The following is a 19,505-nucleotide window of genomic DNA, read 5'->3' as shown; positions in this document are numbered from 1 at the left end:
TAAGTACAACAAATATAAGTACTAATTCAGCCAATAAAGAATGGACTTCCATGGCCTGGTTTTTTTGTTATCTGGTTAACTTGTGGTTAAGTTTAATCTGATGTTTCATCCAGTAGGCTTCATCCATGACATCATAAATAAAGCCTATTGGATAAAATTATTCGAATTCATTTTATATTTTTGTGACCTTCATGTCCAATGAAAATGATAACACCGTGATTAATCAGTAAATAGAGCGGATTGTCGTATCATTATTGCGGAATCGTTAATGTTATTTCATCTGGCTGAATAAACTTTGATTATCTGGTTTTATGGATCTCGCGAGCATTGTCATCGCTGCTTAATGTGCACGAATCAATGGTGATATGCTAATCATCTCGCGTTATAAATTTTATGTGGCACATTTACATTTCGCCTTGTACATCTACGTAACTCTGCATAGCAAGAAGTTTTAGTGGATATAAAATATGTCAGTAAATTGAGAAGAGGAAGGATAAAAGAGTCGTTTTTCCTGGCGTCACGTTGCGTAATAAGTGTATTGTTTCACAGTCTTTCAAGAGTTTTATAGCTATTTAAATTTTTCCTAGACAGACAAATTAAGTTGGATAAAATTTTATTTTCCATTTCCTTAATCAGCGTTTTTAATTTTTAATAAACGCGTTTGTTCAAATTTATTTCCGAAATCAGTACTTTTCAAAATAAATACATTTGTTTCAATTGATTAAATAAAATATATTGTAAAATTAGATAAAACGAGAAACAAGAAGGTACAAAAAATTATTAATAAAGTGTTTTATGAGACATTTTGTATTAATCGCAGTGTCGACTCACTGAAATCTATTTTAATATTCCAGACAGTTTTTTGTTCGTCGGACATTTACAGTCTCTGGACATTTCGCAATAAATTCACGACTGCACAGTTATTTCGAGTATTCTTTTTCACCAGCGCTTAGAATTTTTTCTCGGATTATTCCCGTCAAAATCTGGGGCTGTACGTACATACGTTGCGACGGAAAAATCACCCCGTTGTTATACCCTTCCACCCTTTTCTTCTACCGTGTTCGTTATCGTGTCCATTCGTTTTGTCCCTCGTCGTCACATGCTCGGGACTTTTCTTTTCACTTCTCGCTGAAAGACGATCTCGTTATTCCGCGCTGAGTATCTAAATAAAAAATGCTGCCTTTCTGCCGCCATGCCGCCGCGCCATCCTGCCGCCGACAGCCTCTTGAATTATGAGCGTGGATCCATAAGCGTCCACCTTCGATGACTGCCCTCGTGAAAATTCGATACGCCAAATACAAGCACGTCGCCAAGGTCGGAGTATTTAGAATTTATATCACCACAGCGGAGGAAATGTCACGTAAATGGAACGAGTTGCCGAGGGATTTGTCGGTATAATTTTGGTCGATCAAATCTTTCACACTTACGCCTGCTTCTAATGTAGCTTTAATTTTAATCTTGATTCAACTAATTCTCGATCTTTTTCTCTCTAATAATTAGAAAAAGATGAAGATCAAATTGAATCAAGATTAAAGTTAATCTACATTGGCAGAAACAGGCATTATTTTCGTTTTCATTGCAGAATTTTAATCTCGATTTTACTTACTTTACTTTCCTCATTTTTCACTTTTCTAGTTGTCTCATTATACCGTTATCCGATCTTTTTTATTTAACATATCATATATTATTAATTGTTTTTCAATTTATTAGTATTTGAGAACATTATGGATATAGATTTCACAATTTTCTGAAAAAAAAAGAAATCAAACAAAATATTAAATGAAATATAAGTATATTAAGTAACTTATTATAACAATATTTAAAAGAAAATAAAGATTTTGATTAACACACCTTTTTTTATTACGGGTTTACGATGGAATTGCACGTTTAAAAGTTCGTACAGAATAATTATTAAAAAGAAAAGAAAATATACTAAACAATATTCATACAAAACAATATTTTACAACATTTTTTCACCGCTGTGATATAAAAACGCTCCAAGTTGATGACGCTTCTTATATTTCCTTCTTATATTTAATTATAAACTTTATAACGCATAATGTGAATAACGTAATAATATAAACATCATGGTAGATACGTCGAGCGATGTTGCACTTTCGTACGTTACAACACGGAGTCTGGAAGTCACCGAAGTTATATCGACTTTCCTTGACAGATACACCGCGTACACACAGATGCGGCTCAACTTCTCCTCTCTAGACTTCTCCGGGGTCTAAAATTAATTCATTCTGCATTGATCAAGGAACCGCGTGCACCACCGGCCACCTTTGTCCACTTTAGCAACGTTTCTGCGATACAAAGGGCACAACTTACAGGATCAATAACATGCAGCTCGGCCGGCTGAACTGCAATGTCCGGCTTTCGAGTTAACGGGGCTTTTTATGCCGTTTCGCGCTAATTTTAGCTGCGCCCGAAACAACTGTATGCAGTCGTAGTTCTTTCGATAATGCGAGTCCGCTTGAAGTTCCACTTTTCGAGTTACGCTTTGCCCATCTAATCAATAAATTGGGAACGGAATATTTTATCAAATGCGATACTCGTTTTTCTGATGCATTTTTGCATAAGTTTCCGCGCTTTAAGTTTCAAAGTTTATTTTGTGCAAAGATCCCAGTAATGCTACAGTTGTTTCAAGATACAGCTTCAAAAAGTATGGGGACTCGGATAACAAGAGCAGTAAGAGTTAGGAATTAAATCATAACATCAAATTATATGTAAACTGGTAAACGGGAGAGCGTTGGTAACTTCCAGAGAATTGTCTGTTTCAAACTTCGAGACGACAGAACATGCATTTGCATCCTGGAGTGCATTAACGAAAAACGAATTATTCCATTCTGCGTATCTATTTACAATTCTGCCTGATGGTGCAATTTTCTATCTTTTGGTCTGATTGTATCTACGAAATAAATAAGAATAATACCGAGAAATCATAATACGTTTTGTGAAAAAGTTTTCTTTGTAAAATCTTTTCTACTTTGAAAAAGTGATTAACGCAAAATAAAAGTATTACATAATTTTACAATACCCTTATCTTTATAATAAGCATAGCTTTTGCAATGTAAAAATAAGAAACCAAAAGAATGATAAAAAGTTTAATTAAAATCGAAGAGAGACACTTAATCGATACGTATTTGCGATATTTCTTTGACTCCATTTCAAACCAAGCATCATTTGTTCTCTCCATTTCGTCGATGAGCAAATCCCTGATTAAAATCGTCAAAGGTTAAAGATAAAGAAATCTCGTTCGAACTCGCAGGCGAGTCTGAGAGGTCCATAATCGAATCAAGTTCTTCATAAATACCATATCTATATACTCAACTGTGGGACCATTCACCTGGGATGAGAATCACTGGCCACTACCTGGCTAGGAGAGCGGAGCGTGTCCTCGTAAAAGCGAGCGAGAGAGAGAGAGAGAGAGAGAGAGAAAGAGAGAAAGAGAGAGAGAGAGAGAGAGAGAGAGAGAGAGAGAGAGAGAGACAGGCAGCCTCGTCGGCTTGAAGGGGATAGTTGAGGACGGAGGTAGGCGGTGTTTTAAAGAAGGACACCCGATATAGGAGGCATTGTACTCGGCGAACGAACCAACGCGGCGTCAGGCGCTTGGATCCCAGGTGCTGGAGGGCAGTCGAGGCAGTCTACTCGCCACGAGCCCAGGGCACAGCAGTAGTAAGTTGCCTGCGCTTCCTCTTTCGCAGTTGACCTGTTCAGGTGTCATCTCACGGCAGTGAACGGGTCGCGCGAGTGTGAACCGCGACGTATCGCGTCTCTCTTTCTCTCCGTCCGTCTACTTCGGCTTCCACGGAGGTTCTCCACAAGAGAACTCCGCGTGTGGGAGGCGAGGAGAAGAAGAAGGCCAACGAGAGACTGGCGAGAGGAGAGGGAAAGAAAGAGAGAAAGAAAGAACTTCCTCTTGGTGGGTACTCTCGCGTGTCATCATCTCCGCGCAGTGTCATAAACACCGTGGCAGTGCGACTCCGTCGTCAGTGGGTCGAGTCATCACGAGCGATCCGCTCGCCGTCGTCCTCGGGGATACCGCGGGGAGCGGTAAAGTAAAGGAGCTGGACAAGCGCCGCCGAGAGGGAAACCTGTTTGCATGGACGATGTTCCGATCCTGACTGACGCGAAAGGATAGGCCGCAGCGGGTTCAGGTACGCGGAAAAAGAGCTGCTCGTATTCGGGCGCACGATTTGACGACAAAAAAAAAAAGAAACGTGTCTACGCAATCGCCACGATGTGTAATAATGAAAAGATACAGGGAGGTCTACCGCCCAGGTGTTCTGGCGGCGGCGTAAAAGGTAGAAGAAGGACGTCTCTCTTTCTTAGTTAAAGTTGAAGATTTCCCCTGCGCCGATCTTTTCCCCAAGCTGATGGATATCCCGTGTTCCGTAGTAAAGCGATGGTGAAACGGACTTGTGTCTGTGTTAGTGCATGTGCAATGTGGTTCACGCAAGTCTCGCGTAAGAGTTAGTGAGGCGTGATTTGCCGTACCTACAGTTCAGAAATCCCATTTCCAAACCTCCAGGGTAGGACGATTTTCAGTATAAGCGGAGTTTTGACTCAGTGAGTCAGAGTCAATTCAAGTCATTCTGTACTACCTAAGGGAATGCACACTTTCGTTAAATATACGAGGTAATGAAGATGAATCATTGCGTCGTTAATTCAGCGAGATAAGTTATCGCGGTACAGTCATGTAATTTGGAAACAGTTGATGAAACGTAACATAACGCGTTCAAGTCTACTGTAAACATCGTATCACACTGTAGTGCTATTAGCAATTCTGTACTATATATAGACCGAAGAGCTGTCGCACTTTCTCTCTTGTGATTTGTAGATAGAGTAGAAATTAAAAAGAATAGCGATTATTTTTAAAATATTTCGAAATGATCGGAAATTGAATTATATTATTTACGTAAATAAATGGAAATTTTATTTTTCAATTGATTTAAAACAGCGAACTTTTTACATAAAAAAATGGACGCTGATTTAGCATAATGTAAATACATAAACATTTCTTTTTATTATATTCAGGTTTTTGATATATTCAGGTTTTTATGAAAAATATAACTTTCTCTCTATAAATTTTCAAAAATTGTTGGCCAATATTACACTTAAGCAATTCTTAAACACTCAATATTATTACACAAAGAAAAATATTTGAATTAATCGGAATTCTGGTGAAAAATAATTGATCTATATATAATTCTGGTTATAAGTATATTGGATTTCTGGTTAAAATCTACTAGAATAAATTTAACCAGAATTTCAATTAATTCAACCTGTTTGTTTTGATTTAAAGCTTTTATAATTAAAGAGAGCATCAATGATATTGTATTAAATAATTATATAATAATATTGAGCGTCTAGAAGCTTAAAGGATGCTACTTTTTAGTATTATTTGTATCCGCGCTCATTAAAAAAAATCTTTGTTTAGCTTTAGAAAATTTCGTGAAATATATTCTCTATATTCTGAATATACGTATAATTACACTGAGCGACTCTGTTAAATAAGAATAACGAAGATAGCGTGCAGAAAGCTAAACAAACCTATCAGTTGGCTAGCTTCACATGATATTTTATCTACCAGCAAAACCCGGTTGGTTATACTTGTAGTAAATTCGGTTGAATGCACTGATACGCACGCATACACACACACACACACACACACACACACACACACTGGTGAACTGTATAAGTTGTTCGTGCACAAATTTACCCAAGTACTCGAGTATTTAGGTAAACATGGTCTACGAGTGTTTTGATAGCTGGGACGGTCAGCAGAAATTTTGTCAAACGACAATGGCTTACGTTGGTAGTTGTATCAGTTGAATACCATTATATCAGTCGAATCATTTGTATTCTATCAGCGTACGGATTTAGTCAATTTGTGCGCACCAATGCACGCTTATTGCTTCCAATCAAATCCATCACGCGAGAGACGTAAAGGCAAGTTCGCCAATTTTTTCCGAGTTAACGACTTGAAACCAGTAGTCATTATTTCCCAATATTACGATTCCAAACAATAGAAACTCGGATCGAAAATTCCAATACTGTAGACACACGCTGTTGATTTGCATAACATGATTGACGTGAATAGGAAAAAAATCTCCGTTTTTCGTAATATTTGATGAACAATAAGGTTGAGGAAATTTCAACCGATGAAGTTTCTTTAACTTTTAAACAAGTATTAGGTGATTTAAAGCAAGTTGGTAGTATGCTCAGAACATCCCAAAAAATTTCTATTTTATAGTTGTTATATTTTTTACTACTATATTATATTATAGTTAAATCTGCATTACATAAATAATAAATTTTAAGCTTTTTTTCATTTCCGAGCATCTGGACAATAATTTATAGTTTCCTTTTTCGAAACTAGGTTTAAAGAAAACCAGTAGTGCTGTAGCCATCCCACTTAGGCTCTGGTTCCACTAATGTAAAATTAACTTTAATCTCAGTTCAAAATTTACTAAGCATTAGAAAAGAGTAAATTAGAATTAGAAAAAGATAAACGGTAATAATAAGTTAAACCGAGATTAAAGTTAACCTTCCGTTGGTGAAACCCAAAATTCTTAGAATTATATATATTTCTACCAATATATACAGATTAACTTTAATCTTACAGTCCAACTTACTTTTCATCTTTTTTTAGAACTAGGAAAAAATGAAGAGTTAGTTGAACCGAGATTAAAATTAAACCACATGGTAGACACGAGCAAAAAGATTGGAAAAAGACAGAGAATAAAGTGAATCGAGATTAACGTTAATCTTACACTGGTAGCATCGGGCCTTAAAAGTTGATTTCGCCGCTCGATCATTTTCCGCCTAATAACGCCACTCTTTTTCTCCGCCCTTTCGCACACCACATTCGCCGTCTGTCGCGCAGCAGGGCCTACATCGACATTGTTGGAAACAGAGGTCCCGAGTCCCGAGTGAAGAAACGCAAAGAGCGGAATCGGACGCGAGTGGGACGAGGACGGACGACGACAGATGCGGCAGGGCAGCGGGCTTCATCATATGTGCCGCCGCCGCCACCGCCGCCGCCGTCGCCGTCGTCGTCGCCGTCGCCGTCGCCGACGTCGTCGCTGCAATGCGACATTCGACCATAATATACACGACACACACGCTTTCTCGGCCGCCACAAGCGTGCGGAACGCTCATCGTGAGCTCGTCTGTCGCGCCGCGCCGCGTCTCCCGTCTATCTCTTTGTTCCCGCCCGTCTCTTGCGTACGGTCGTTGTCTCTCGCTCGAATCGATACATATATATACACATATATATGTAATTCGATGTCGATCGACGAAGAAGTCGGCGACCGAGGAGACAGAAGGAGCGAATCGCGCCGGCAGTCAGCGAGCCGATACGATTCCGCCGTCGTCTCTGACCGTCTCTGTGGATCCCCTCTATCCGTCGGGAATTCGCCGGGGAATCCCCGCGGCAGTGGTCCCGAGTGCATTCCAGCAGGGGAAAATATTCCGAGGCGAAAGAAATTCGGCCGGTGAGGAATTCTTTGCGGGACGGATCGCTTCGTGCCTGCATCGAATATCCGATTGATTTCAGTGACAGCGATTGTCCTTCAGCGATTTCCGTTCGCGTAGCCGAGGGAGAAAAGCGGGTCGATTCATCGAATATTTCATGGAATGTCAATCACGCGGAGAATTCCGCTCGTGTCGACAAACACGTGGAAGATCTTCGAGGCGGCGTCGTTGCAATAAATACATGGGTGAGAGCAAAGGAGAAAGATCCAGAGAAGGGAACCGCAGTGAATATAACTACTTCAAGGGCTCGGTTCTATAAAAATCCAGCTGCATCGAGAAGCACGAGGAGAATCCTTCTAGGGGACAGCCGTGAGATAAAAAAAAAAAGAAAAGAAAAAAAAAGTACACTCTCAAAGAAGAACGAAGAAATGAAGGAGGGAATGCAGTGAACGTTCTTTGAAGTATTTGGTCCTGCATCCAAGGAGATTCGAGAACCAACCAACATCGTTTAAATTATTTACAACCTTCTTGAGAGACTTAATTTTCTTTTCGTAAATCACAAGTAGAGCAATTAAAGGATATTTAACCGTTGAGGATCTGACGATTGTTTAATTGAATTTATCTGAAAAATTGCTGCAGGTCTAATTACGTTGAGCATCTACGAAAATCCTTGAAAATCCGACTGCGTTTTGAAGACTCCGAAATCATTCGATTTACTTTGAGGAGAGGAGCTTATTCGAATGTATCTCGGAAAATTGTGTAGACACACAACTTTTTACCGAGAAACGTATCTTGAGAAAGACATATCTTGAGCCCTCCGTTTGATCGAGGAGGGAGATTGCACCGGATATTCGATGCATTACGTAACATCCACAACAAACAGCCGCGAAAACAAAGGAGCCGCGAGGAAACGAGCTTCGGGCTTCGATTGATCACTCTCCTGTCGTTCGTCGACGTGAGAAAGATCTTTCCGTTGCAGCGTCTCTCTCGGAGGAGAGGGCGAAGAGCGAAACGAGCGGCGGAAAGCGAAACGATCTGACACGGCAAGACACCAAGACAACACAACACTGACGACGACGAAGTCGAAGACGACAACACGCCGCGAAGGTCGAACCCACGTGACACGACGTTTAGCCGGCGCTACCAAATATTGTGGCTGCGCGATACAATTCGTGACGTTTGGAAGACGTCAGACTTGATACGTGAGACGCGTGGTCGCGTGTTGTGTCGAGGAACTCGAAGACGTAATCGCTGCAAGCTGCGATTCCTAATCTCTCCAATCGAACTTACGCGCGGAGGATGACAAGCGCTTGTGAAGCGAAAAAGTGAGTGTTTTATCACGAACGGGAGATACTTAAATGGTCCTCAAGTTTCTATCTCACGGATAAGGGACATAAGCGGAGGCCGACGAAAATGAAGTGAGTAAATTAAATACAACGGCGAATTACGTAATAAAGGGTAATGAAGATCTTCATTTATGGATCCTTTAACGAGTCTGATTTTATCTCATCGATGATTCGACTGAATTTCGCTTTTTACGTGGAATTTTGAACTTAAATGCATGTGAAAAATGTGGAAGCTTCGTTAATATTAGAATTACCAACGTTTCTTACTCATTAAAAGAGAGTGAATAAATTGTGAAAACAAAGAAAGTGATGGAAAAAAAAAATATATATTATATTTCGTCAATATAAAGGACAGAAAAGTCAGAGAATTTCAAAATACAGTTATATTTTACACGAGAAATATAATATTGATAAAAAAAAAAAAATAAAAAAAAATAAAAATAATGACTACTCGATACATGGGCGTAGCCTTTTATTTAGATACAGGATTTTACGTAGGATTTTATTTAGACACGGCAAATTAGAGTTGAGACTTTTTTTAGCTCAGAAGGAAGAGGATAATCGAGTAGTATGAATTATTGGATTTGTTTTATTTTAATTTATTATTATTAATTAATTATTAGCAAGTAAAAATCATAAAATCACACATTTAATTTACTTTAGTTTTTTCTTAAAATTGTAAACTGATTTTTCAAACTGGAAAAACTTAAGCTGTCTTGAATTCTCAGAAAAAATATTTCCATAACTTTCAATTCTTTTTCATTTTCTAACATTAACTATGTTAAAGCGAGATTTGCTTAAAATAGTGAATGTGGAGTTCTTAAAATAAAAATTTTCAAACAAATGAAGCTTCAGTTATTGCTCCCGAAATGTAATCCCCGAGAGACTTGATTATTTTCAATAATTCGAAAATTGATGATTTTTACGAGAAGAAACTGACTTTACTAGATTGATTAATCGAAGAATGCAAGAGAATAAGTTTCACAATATACGCCGCGAAACATTGATTGAGAAGAACCGTCTCAATTTAGATAAGCAAATTTGATGAAGTGAACGCATCTTTGTCTCTATTAAAAGTTTTACAGCAAATTAGTGCAAACCTCCCGATGCTTTCGAAACGATGCGAAATTGGTACTGACAAACCTTGCTTAACTGTGTGGTGTGAGACAAATAACGGAATAGACATTGTTCTGCATGGCGTAACACATGTAGACTTTATCCAGCGTTCCCACCGAGAAAAAAACTATTTCTGTAAATTCCGATGAGAGGAGATCCCGCCGATTTACGGTGGCCTATTTTTATTACTTGAATTAGAATGTTTTTCTATATCATAGAATTAATACTCAATATAACATTTATTTCGTTTTACTAGACTATCTCAATTTTATAAAGCAAATAATATATTTATTGTTCAATAACTTAGAGGATGAAAAATATATAAAAATATTTACGCACTTGTTTTGTTTTGTTTTTTTTTTCTATCAAACTGGGATATATCATAAAATAAATGAAAAATACAATACAAAGTTAATCTATAAATATATATATATATATATATATATATATATATATATATATCGATAGAACAAAAAAAGTTAAAAAAAAGAGGTAAATTTTTATTCAGCATAGTAGCTTCTGACACATAACCGGCAACAAACAAATTATAATCTGATCCATGAGGGTCTTCCTGTGTCTTGAATCCTTAGGCGTGCATTCACTTGAACGTGACTGAAAAAATGCTGGTTAGAAAGTGCAGGGTGACTCATACCTGTATGCATGTCACGCGGCATTACAGGGTATCCCATCTGTTTGATTGCAGTTTCTTTTGTGGAACATCATTTCGAGATTAATATCTTCAAAGGAAATTTAGAAATCTTTTGTCTTTTGCAATTTTTAAATATTTTAAGATACATGGATAAATCTCAAGCTGTAAATTCCTCAAATTATATTCAGACGTATCAAAGGATTTATCGTCGTAATCCATTGCTAATGCCATTAACAATGGATTATGACACGACGATAATCCGCAAACTGAGCCGCAAACCCTTCGGTATCTCTAAAGAAAACACCCGTGAAATCCTCGAAATTATTAGCCTCAAATTATATATATAAATTCTTCTTTTATTGATTTTTACTTTCTGTTCCGTTAATTGTAAGAAAAGAGGTTTTATTGACATATATGCTCAATAAATATCCTTCCCACAATATCTTAGGGCCGGTTGTTTCATCTTTTGGGTAAATTTTACCTGTTGACTAGCAAGATTACCCAGTCACATATTTAACAAGTAAAATTTACCCAAAGGTGGAATAACCGGCCCTTAATCCTAAATGACACTTTTCATTCTTAATCTATATTTATTTAGATTAACTTGAGTTAATGGAAAAATTAGAAAAAAATTACGATCCACAATGGATGTTTGAAATTCTAATTAAGGGATTATAAAGGTGTTACGTGCCGCTGCCGAAATTCCGAGTTTTAAAAACACCTTTGAATAGAGTCGGGAATACGTGAAATGCGTCAATAAGCTGTCGAGACTGCAACTCGTCACGGATGTCTTTTCCGTGATTTGCATGCAGCACGTGTTTACACATTCGTTGTGTTTCCACAGAATGGCTCCCGCAGGGACACCTTCATCAAATGGAAGTTTGCCACCGCCTGTAGGGCCCACACTGACCGGCACGTCGTTTGCCAATTATAAAAGAACCTGGTGGAGGAGAGTAGCTCCCTGCTTGGCTTTTCTTGCCGCCTTTTCCACCGCCATGGTTCTGCTTCTTGTTTGGAGCGAGGCTGCGGCTTTGAGGTAAAAATTGTCGCTTTTTATTTTTTTACGTTAAATAAAAATTTTGTTTAGATAAAGGAAAATATGGATTTCTTAAAATTATTTTGATATTATTGTAAATCTTTTTAAACTTTTGACCAAGCTCATTCCTGATATTTAAAAAGCTGATGCTGATTCTCGTGATTATAAATTAATATAAGAGATATGTGTGGATTTAAGTTTTTATGAAATATTTGACACCATTATGCAGTCTCATTATTCAGTATTTTTAATTACTTCGAATCCTTCATTTATCTCGTACGTAAAATCCCACCGTTCTGCGTCGCAAAGCCTGCAGGCGACTCGCGATTCACTATAGAGAAGCGATCGGATTTCGGCAAACTCGTGTGGAAATTTATACTCTTCGCTTCTTTTTTACTCTACTACGAGAGGGTTACACGATCGAGCTCCAGATTATGCAAGATTGAACACCACTGGTGTAGCTTAAAGTGGATGTTCCGTTACAGGAGACAGGCGTTCGACGCGAACATGACCAGAGATTACGTGCTGGACAGCGTTTCGATGGACAATCCGCAATTGGTGGCGTACATACGGCAAGTGCATCTGAAACCGACTACCCATCAGGACCCGTTGAATGCCAATCAGACGTCAGAGGAGAAGTACGTGGCCTCCTTGTCGCAGGGAAAACGCGAGGGTATCTACGCAGAGTACATCAGCAGGGTGAGGAATCTTTCGTTTCAACCCTCGGGAGTGTGATTAATGTCTCACGTGTCACCGTTGCGCACATTGAGAGTCTCATCCTTCTAATGTGACGGTGTAATATCTTTGTTCGTGAAACTTACGGTTTACGATGAAGGATGGTATTACGAGGGATGTTCTAAAATCCTTAATTACTCGATCAATTTCTGGATGATCTTTCATTAATTAAAAAGTCGGAGCATCAACAATTTTCCAAGTGTAAGTGGCTGAAAATGATGAGGTTTCAGTGAAGCAAAGTTTTCGTAATTAAATAACCGCGTTTTGCAAGTAATTTTTAGAAATTTCAATTTTAGTTTTAATGTAATATTACTGAGATATTATAAGTAATTATTGAAGAGTTATAATAAATGATGGTTCCCCATGAAATTTTTTTTTTTTTTTAGGAAAATATAAACTCTCTTTTTTTCTCTTTCTCTTCTCTCGCTTTTTAAATTAAAATTGAAATTAAAACGAGCAATTTTGGTACATCCTATAAAGGCATTGCGAAAGCTTAAAATTACAATTTTCCAAATTAATTCATATGTTGGTGTTACGCTTACGTTATGTTGGTTTTATGAATTTTTGTGTGTGTAAAGTACGATATATAATATGAAAGTATCACGAGCATATTTTTCAAAAAATAAAATCCCCTTGGAATGAAAATTTACGTTCTCTTATATGCCGCCCTCTTTCTTGCATCTAATCAAGTTTTGGATTAAATTAGAGCCAAGTATACCGGTGCTTCAGCAGTCTTGAAAGTTCGTTTTAGATACCGCACGGCTGCGCTAACAATTCTTTATCGCCCGTGATAGTACACCGTAACATTAGCGAAACACGCAAAAGTAATGGATTGCCGTCAGCACGCAACCAGTTAAAAATAGATGAACGAGATAGATGAGCTGGCTATCTCTCCTCGCTCTTTCCAATTCATCTTATTCATTGGAAGCGGGAATTAGACCGGCGGGAATTAGGTCAATTTACCTCCTTATCACGATTCAGGCCCGCAAATCCGTCATCGTCGGATGTCATCATTTTTTTTCAGATAGGTGCGATTTCCAGCACCGCTTGGTTGGAGTCTAATCTGAACTGGCGCGGTGTCTTGATACTTACCGAGCCCAAGAGCTTCTTCGAAGCGCAACGAAGTACCAGACACCCGCGATCGAGGGTCCTCCATGCCTGTCTCAGCACGGACACGGATACCAAAGAGGTGAGAAAACGGTGAAAGGTCATCATGAAGGAGGGTGATGATGAATCGAACGCAATAAGAATACATGTCTTATGCGCATGAATGGTATATTACAGATAAAGTACCATCAGGAATCGGAGGTCCAGGTCACCAAGCTAGGCGACGGTCCTAACAGCCTCGTGTCGTCGGACGACGGTTTTCCTACCACTAGACTCAAGTGCTTTCCTCTCTACAGCGTGCTGTTAGCGTACAATGCCACGATCTTGGATTACTTAAGTCTTGACAGTCCTGACGCTCCCGATGGTCAGGTAAACAACATAAATTTAATAATCTAGAGTCCTCGAAATATATAACTTTTACAATGTTTTTTCAATTGAAAATTTTTACATTTATTTTCTCGCGTCTAGAAAAGTATATATATATAATATATAAAAGGATATTTATTTATTTCATTACGCATATTTATTACGTTTTCTTCATTAAAAAAATAGATGGAGTTTTACAACGATATCGAGATTTAGATTTAGAAATATTCAGAAATATTGTATTTTTTTTTTATTGTAACATGATAATTTCGCGATTGAAAAGCAGAAAAGCATGTATGGGCTTTAGAATTGTGATCGATCGGAGAGTTATAAAAATACAAAGCCGGTAACAAGCGTTGTAAGGGCTTGTCGTAAGGGCAATTGAAAATTATCGCAGGTACTCGACACCATCCCGTGGGACATCATAAAAATATCGATATTGTCGATACGATGGAGTCCTCATCACAGCGAGGCGGAGACAAAGAGCTTCCTCGACAAGATGACCAGCCGGAGGTACAAGCTCGTACATACGACAGACACTGGAAAGTCGATTTTCTTGTACGACACTCTCCTTAAAATTTGACTCAGGTTATAGACTGGTCTGTATACATATATATATGTATAAAATAATTTCAGCGACTCGAGATAACCCACCTTACCTCTGATCCATTCTTAATATTTTATTTTACTGCCTGGAAATATTTCTTTCATTCGAAGCGCGATATCACGTAGAGGGATAACTCGTTGCGATATCAAGAATCCCAGATGTAATCAACCGCGAAATTCGTTCTGCGCCGAATTCCCCAGTTTGTTAGTCTCTTTCCCTGTCGCGAACATCATCAAGAATAAAACACGTCGCTTTCACAATTCATAGAACAATGTTTATCCGCGACTTCACTGATAACAATCGTCGATCGAATCTCGAGGGACTAATGAATTCAAGAACTATCGAAAGTACTACGATCGTATTTTGAGAATTTCAACTGTTTAAAGATGAGAGCCAAAACTAAGTAGTTGAAAATTTAGGACTTTGATTTTCAGACTATTCGAGAATTCCAAGTTCTAAATTGAAGTTAAGAACATTGGAATCAAATTTCGAACTGCCAACTTCAAGTGATTTGAACTTGAGATTTGAGCTTCAAAGTGTCTTAGATCGATCATGTAACTTTTTTTTTAGAGCTGTAACGTGAAATATTTTTAATATGTATGTATATATATATATATATATATACATATATACACACACACACACACATATACATACAAAAAATTTCACTTTTTATTTTTCCGTTCTAGAGAAAAAGTTACATGCTTGACTCTCCGACTTCAATCACGCTCCAAATCACGTAAGATCTGAGAATATCCTCGAGTTTGTTACATATATGGTTTCTTTACGAGCTATTCTTATTTCTGAAGAACCAAATTGTAATTATGAATCCGAGAAACTTGAATTCCGCTGGACTCAAAGAATCGGAGATTCATATCAATCCTCGATATACATGCGTGTGAAAGATTAATAAGGGGTGTAAAGATTTCTCTTTTCAACCGCGAGCAAAATGGTATTCTAAGCGCGCGCGTATATTTTGCGGTCTTTTACGGCGGAAGCACAACATGAGCCATATGCGAGTCGTTAAACCTGCTCTGGATATATGTGATTCTCCGTGTCTTATATCTGTGTTTTATTGCGAGACGTGCCACGATTTCTCTCTCTTGTTTTTCAGTTTTCGTGTCGATGACTAGCCAGATAGAGTGTTCTTTTAATTTTTTCCTATTCGTGCAGACGACACAATAAAGACATCTCGCAGAAACGCAGAACCGTTTATTAGATATTCCTGTGACATCTCACTTTCTTCGCGACGATTTCAATTTCATCGTGCGACGTCGTTGCATAATACTCTGTTTATTTCGTATGTACCGTAGATACACGAATGATCAACGAATAATTCACACCGATGATTATTAGAAATAATTATGTTTTCACAATAAAAACAAAAATGTCCAGATCAAAAAGTAGTCGAGATTCAGAAACATGACAGTGTGTCAATTCCCGTTTGACTCCATACCGCAAACTGATATTCGTTGAAGAAAAATACTAAATTTTAATAAATATTTGTCTGGTATGGTTTCTGAGACTTCTAAGTAAATATTTATTAAATAAAACATATTTGTTCTAAAAACCATTTCATTCAACTATCGTTTAAATTTAATTATAATATTATTTTTTTATTCAGTAAATATTTATTTACTGTAAGCAAATGTTTGCTTAGTACTATGCAAAAAAATATTTATTAAGATTTGGTAAATTTTTTTTCGATGTGAAATATATACAATTTATATATTTCGTAGAATGATATATGATGGCGATATATGTTGGACAATATAGACTGCGTAATTGTCATTTCTTATCATTTCGCCCGTTTATCGTTTCTTTCCATTGCTATTATACCAATAGAAAATAATGTGATGCTAATTTAATATAGAAAATATTTGTTAAATAGATTGTCATACTGACATTTTCGCGCGATGAATATTCGAAGTTAATTTGTGCCTCCTGTCGCGGACGTTGAGTTTGTTCAGGTGACGTAAAAATTAATTTTACGTTAGAAGAAAGAAAAAATAGTGGTTGAAATCGTAGCGGAAAGCGAAAAACGAATTCCTCCATACTTGAGCTAAAAAAACGTTTCGTTTAATCTTGTCTATGTAATAACTCCTTTCCTCCCTTCCGTCCTCTTCGTAATGTTGCGAATACAGGAATCGCGTCGTTAATGCTCACGTTTAAAACTCCGAAGTCTCATGGATCTAGAGATTATAATGGAGGAATTTTTGTTGAGGGATGATTCTGAGACTCGATTGATTGATACGATAATTCAGAGGAGAACCGCGATCGTTTAATGATCCGAGAAAATCCACTCGAAAATCCGACTTCGATAAATCTCGTTTGGAGAATTCAGGTTGAGATTTTCAAGCGTCCGCGACGTTTAATCTTTCTTCTGGGAGAAAGACACACAAAAAAAAAATTACGAGAAAAAACTTCGCCTCCCGTACGATTTTACGGTAGCACGGTTTTTTTTTTTTTTTTTTAAATTAGAGTACAAGCTAGTAACTGTAACTGAGTGTTTTACACAGGATCCGACGATTTTACTTTTTAAGGGAACGCGGAAATCATCACCCCGCACACGCGCCGATGTGCGTTATCACATGTGATAAACGAGCAAGCTAATCCTAGGTATTTTCCAGGCTTCCGCATTCGTGCCGCGCAAATACTAATAATTTGTAACTAGAAGGAATGACCGTCCGAATCATGTATATTTGTATTACAAACGCTACTCCTTCTTGCGTGTTACCCATATTGAGTGGATCAAATTGCGGTAGATGGAACGGTAGATAATCCACAATTGTTTGATCCATGCATTGATCGCGGAACTCGAAACGACGACACCCGCTATTTAGTGCTACACGTGCGACGTAGAATGGAGACGTAATACTTAATGGACTTTTTACAATAAGCCATTATCTAAGCATTAAGCTTTAAGACGTGAGAAATTGATCAATCATACTCGATTATTCTTCATACATTTGACTGTGACTGGTTAATTCCTTCCAGCTTAAGATTTAAGCTTAAGTAATAGCTTATTGTAAAAAACTCATAAAATAGGCCTTATTAGCGCGTAAGGTGATATTTTCTTAAAACATTGTAGTGATAAGCACACAACATCAACCTGCGTTAGTGGTTCTCGCTTTAAATTAATAAGTTATATCTTCGTTCGCGGTGCAGAGATGTCTGTAGATTTGTTTTCTGTGGCTGAACTCGTGTACACTTTTGGGACTTAAACTGAGATAGGCACATGTTTGATATTTGGCAAAAGCAAGAAAGAGAGTTCGAGTATAGGAATAAAAAACAGACTTTGTATGTCAATTCTAGACGTATCTAATTAAATTCTTTTTCTTCTATTAAACCGTTACTTATAATCTCTAATATTTTGAATGAGAAATTAACTTATCTTTTTACTGATAATTACAGATTATCAGTAAAAAAAAAATCTGATGAATCTATTTTTGAGTGAGAATATTCTTCAAGAAGAAAATTATTTTGTCTTCTAAATATTATTATAAATTTCAGTCCCTAAAATTTTTCTTCAGCTTGTGAAAAATTTTCATCTATCAAAAATCACGAATTTTCATTTTATTCGATGTCCGAAGATATAACGTAAACTCGGGAATTATCGTGTAAAACGCGCATACGTGCAAAAAGATAAGAATACATAATCTAAATTAAGATATCGCCTTTGCATTATTTACATTTTAGTTACGTGATAATTCTGAGCAACGTGTGAGAACCACTTGTATTCGTGAGGCACGTTTAACGCTAAAATGATAATCTGTAATTATGATAATCTAAATAACAGCATAACTGTTCATTCTCTTAGCAAATTTAAATTGCACATTGATTATCTGCAACGAGAATGAGATGATCTTTAACATTAAACGTACACCACGGAAGCGGGACTTCTGACTTAAAATCCCATTAACACGTTATTGCTATTATATGATTCATTAGGAACATTCAGCACGACAGATACTTAATAATGCGATTTTCTTTGCATCGATCATAGCTTCGTTGCGATGATCATCCTATTATTTTCATTGTTAATCGCGCGAATGCACAGCATTTGAATTTTCACAAAGTGCATTATTCGCGAAGCAGACAGTTTGCCTTTTTCTGATCATCAAGGAATTCGGTTTCAAAATTTTATGATAAAAGATCTGGAGAAATCATGAATATCACGGGTTTATAAAAATCCAATGACTCAAGAGAATTCAAGATTTTAATCCAAGAGAAAATATTTTGGGATGAACAGTGAATTTATACATCTGGAATTGAAATTATAGTTTTGAACGTAGTTTGAATCTCACTTTCTTTGCTATTTATTTTTTTGTACAGATGGAACTTTATTATGTATAAAAAAGGTCACACATTAGCGTGATATATAATATGTATTTAGTTTTAATAATATGATTAATTAATTTAACGAAATAAGTATTAAAATAATAGATGTTCCTTCTTTATGAATAAGTAACAATATATAATATAATATAATATAGTTCAAGACACAATTTAATTCTGGAAACGAAAATTTCACTGTACTAAACGAATACGTGAGTATTTATTTAGTTCCGCAATCTAAACATGTAAAGACACAATCTCGTTTCATATTTCGCGAATAATTTTGGATTATAAGTACGTTATTATTCAATTGTTACGCACTCGCGAATATGCACTTAACATGAATTAGCGTGCAGTTATTCAGCTACGCGATTTCAGTTTGTAAATCCTTCATTTATTCGTAAGAATAATCCGCTTTCCTTGCCGCTTCACCGAAAATCATTCCATAACTATTAATTCGCATATTTCCCTTTTCCTCTCGCCAATGCCTGTACGCAGCGACTTCATTGTATTACCTATGCGTTTTTTCGGGAGATTTTTTCTACTTTTGTTTATACCTTTTTTTACAGCGTATTGTAACTCGTAGGTTTGACGTGAATAAAGCTGCTAGGGTTTCTATCTTGCGAAGGGCAGCCAATCCCTTTCGAAAGCGCAATAAATTTGGATATTATATTTTGATGTAAGAGATTACTTATTGACCTTCATCCCTTGGAAGCTTTC

At 37.1% G+C, this 19,505-nt stretch overlaps 1 protein-coding gene across 2 annotated transcripts; it reads left to right on the top strand.

The window, feature by feature from the left end:
- The first annotated feature begins 1,786 nt into the window (after positions 1-1,786).
- On the top strand, positions 1,787-19,463 carry LOC105147486 (protein Star). 2 transcript variants are annotated; one of them, XM_011058523.2, is made up of 6 exons: positions 1,787-8,903; positions 11,441-11,632; positions 12,118-12,331; positions 13,392-13,556; positions 13,652-13,843; positions 14,238-19,463. In XM_011058523.2, the coding sequence occupies exons 1-6, from the start codon at positions 8,899-8,901 to the stop codon at positions 14,421-14,423; spliced, it is 954 nt and encodes a 317-aa protein (XP_011056825.1). In that variant the 5' UTR covers positions 1,787-8,898; the 3' UTR covers positions 14,424-19,463. The 2 variants fall into 2 exon arrangements, with proteins under 2 accessions (XP_011056825.1, XP_011056827.1); XM_011058525.2 differs by having other exon boundaries at positions 1,788-4,163.
- The last annotated feature ends 42 nt before the right edge of the window (positions 19,464-19,505 follow it).

This window comes from Acromyrmex echinatior, chromosome 4, assembly GCF_024713525.1.
Source record: "Acromyrmex echinatior isolate Ae372 chromosome 4, ASM2471352v2, whole genome shotgun sequence".
In the NCBI taxonomy this organism is placed as follows: Eukaryota; Metazoa; Arthropoda; class Insecta; order Hymenoptera; family Formicidae; genus Acromyrmex; species Acromyrmex echinatior.
Note: the sequence above shows the minus strand (reverse complement) of the source record. Positions and strands in the feature narration are given on the sequence as shown.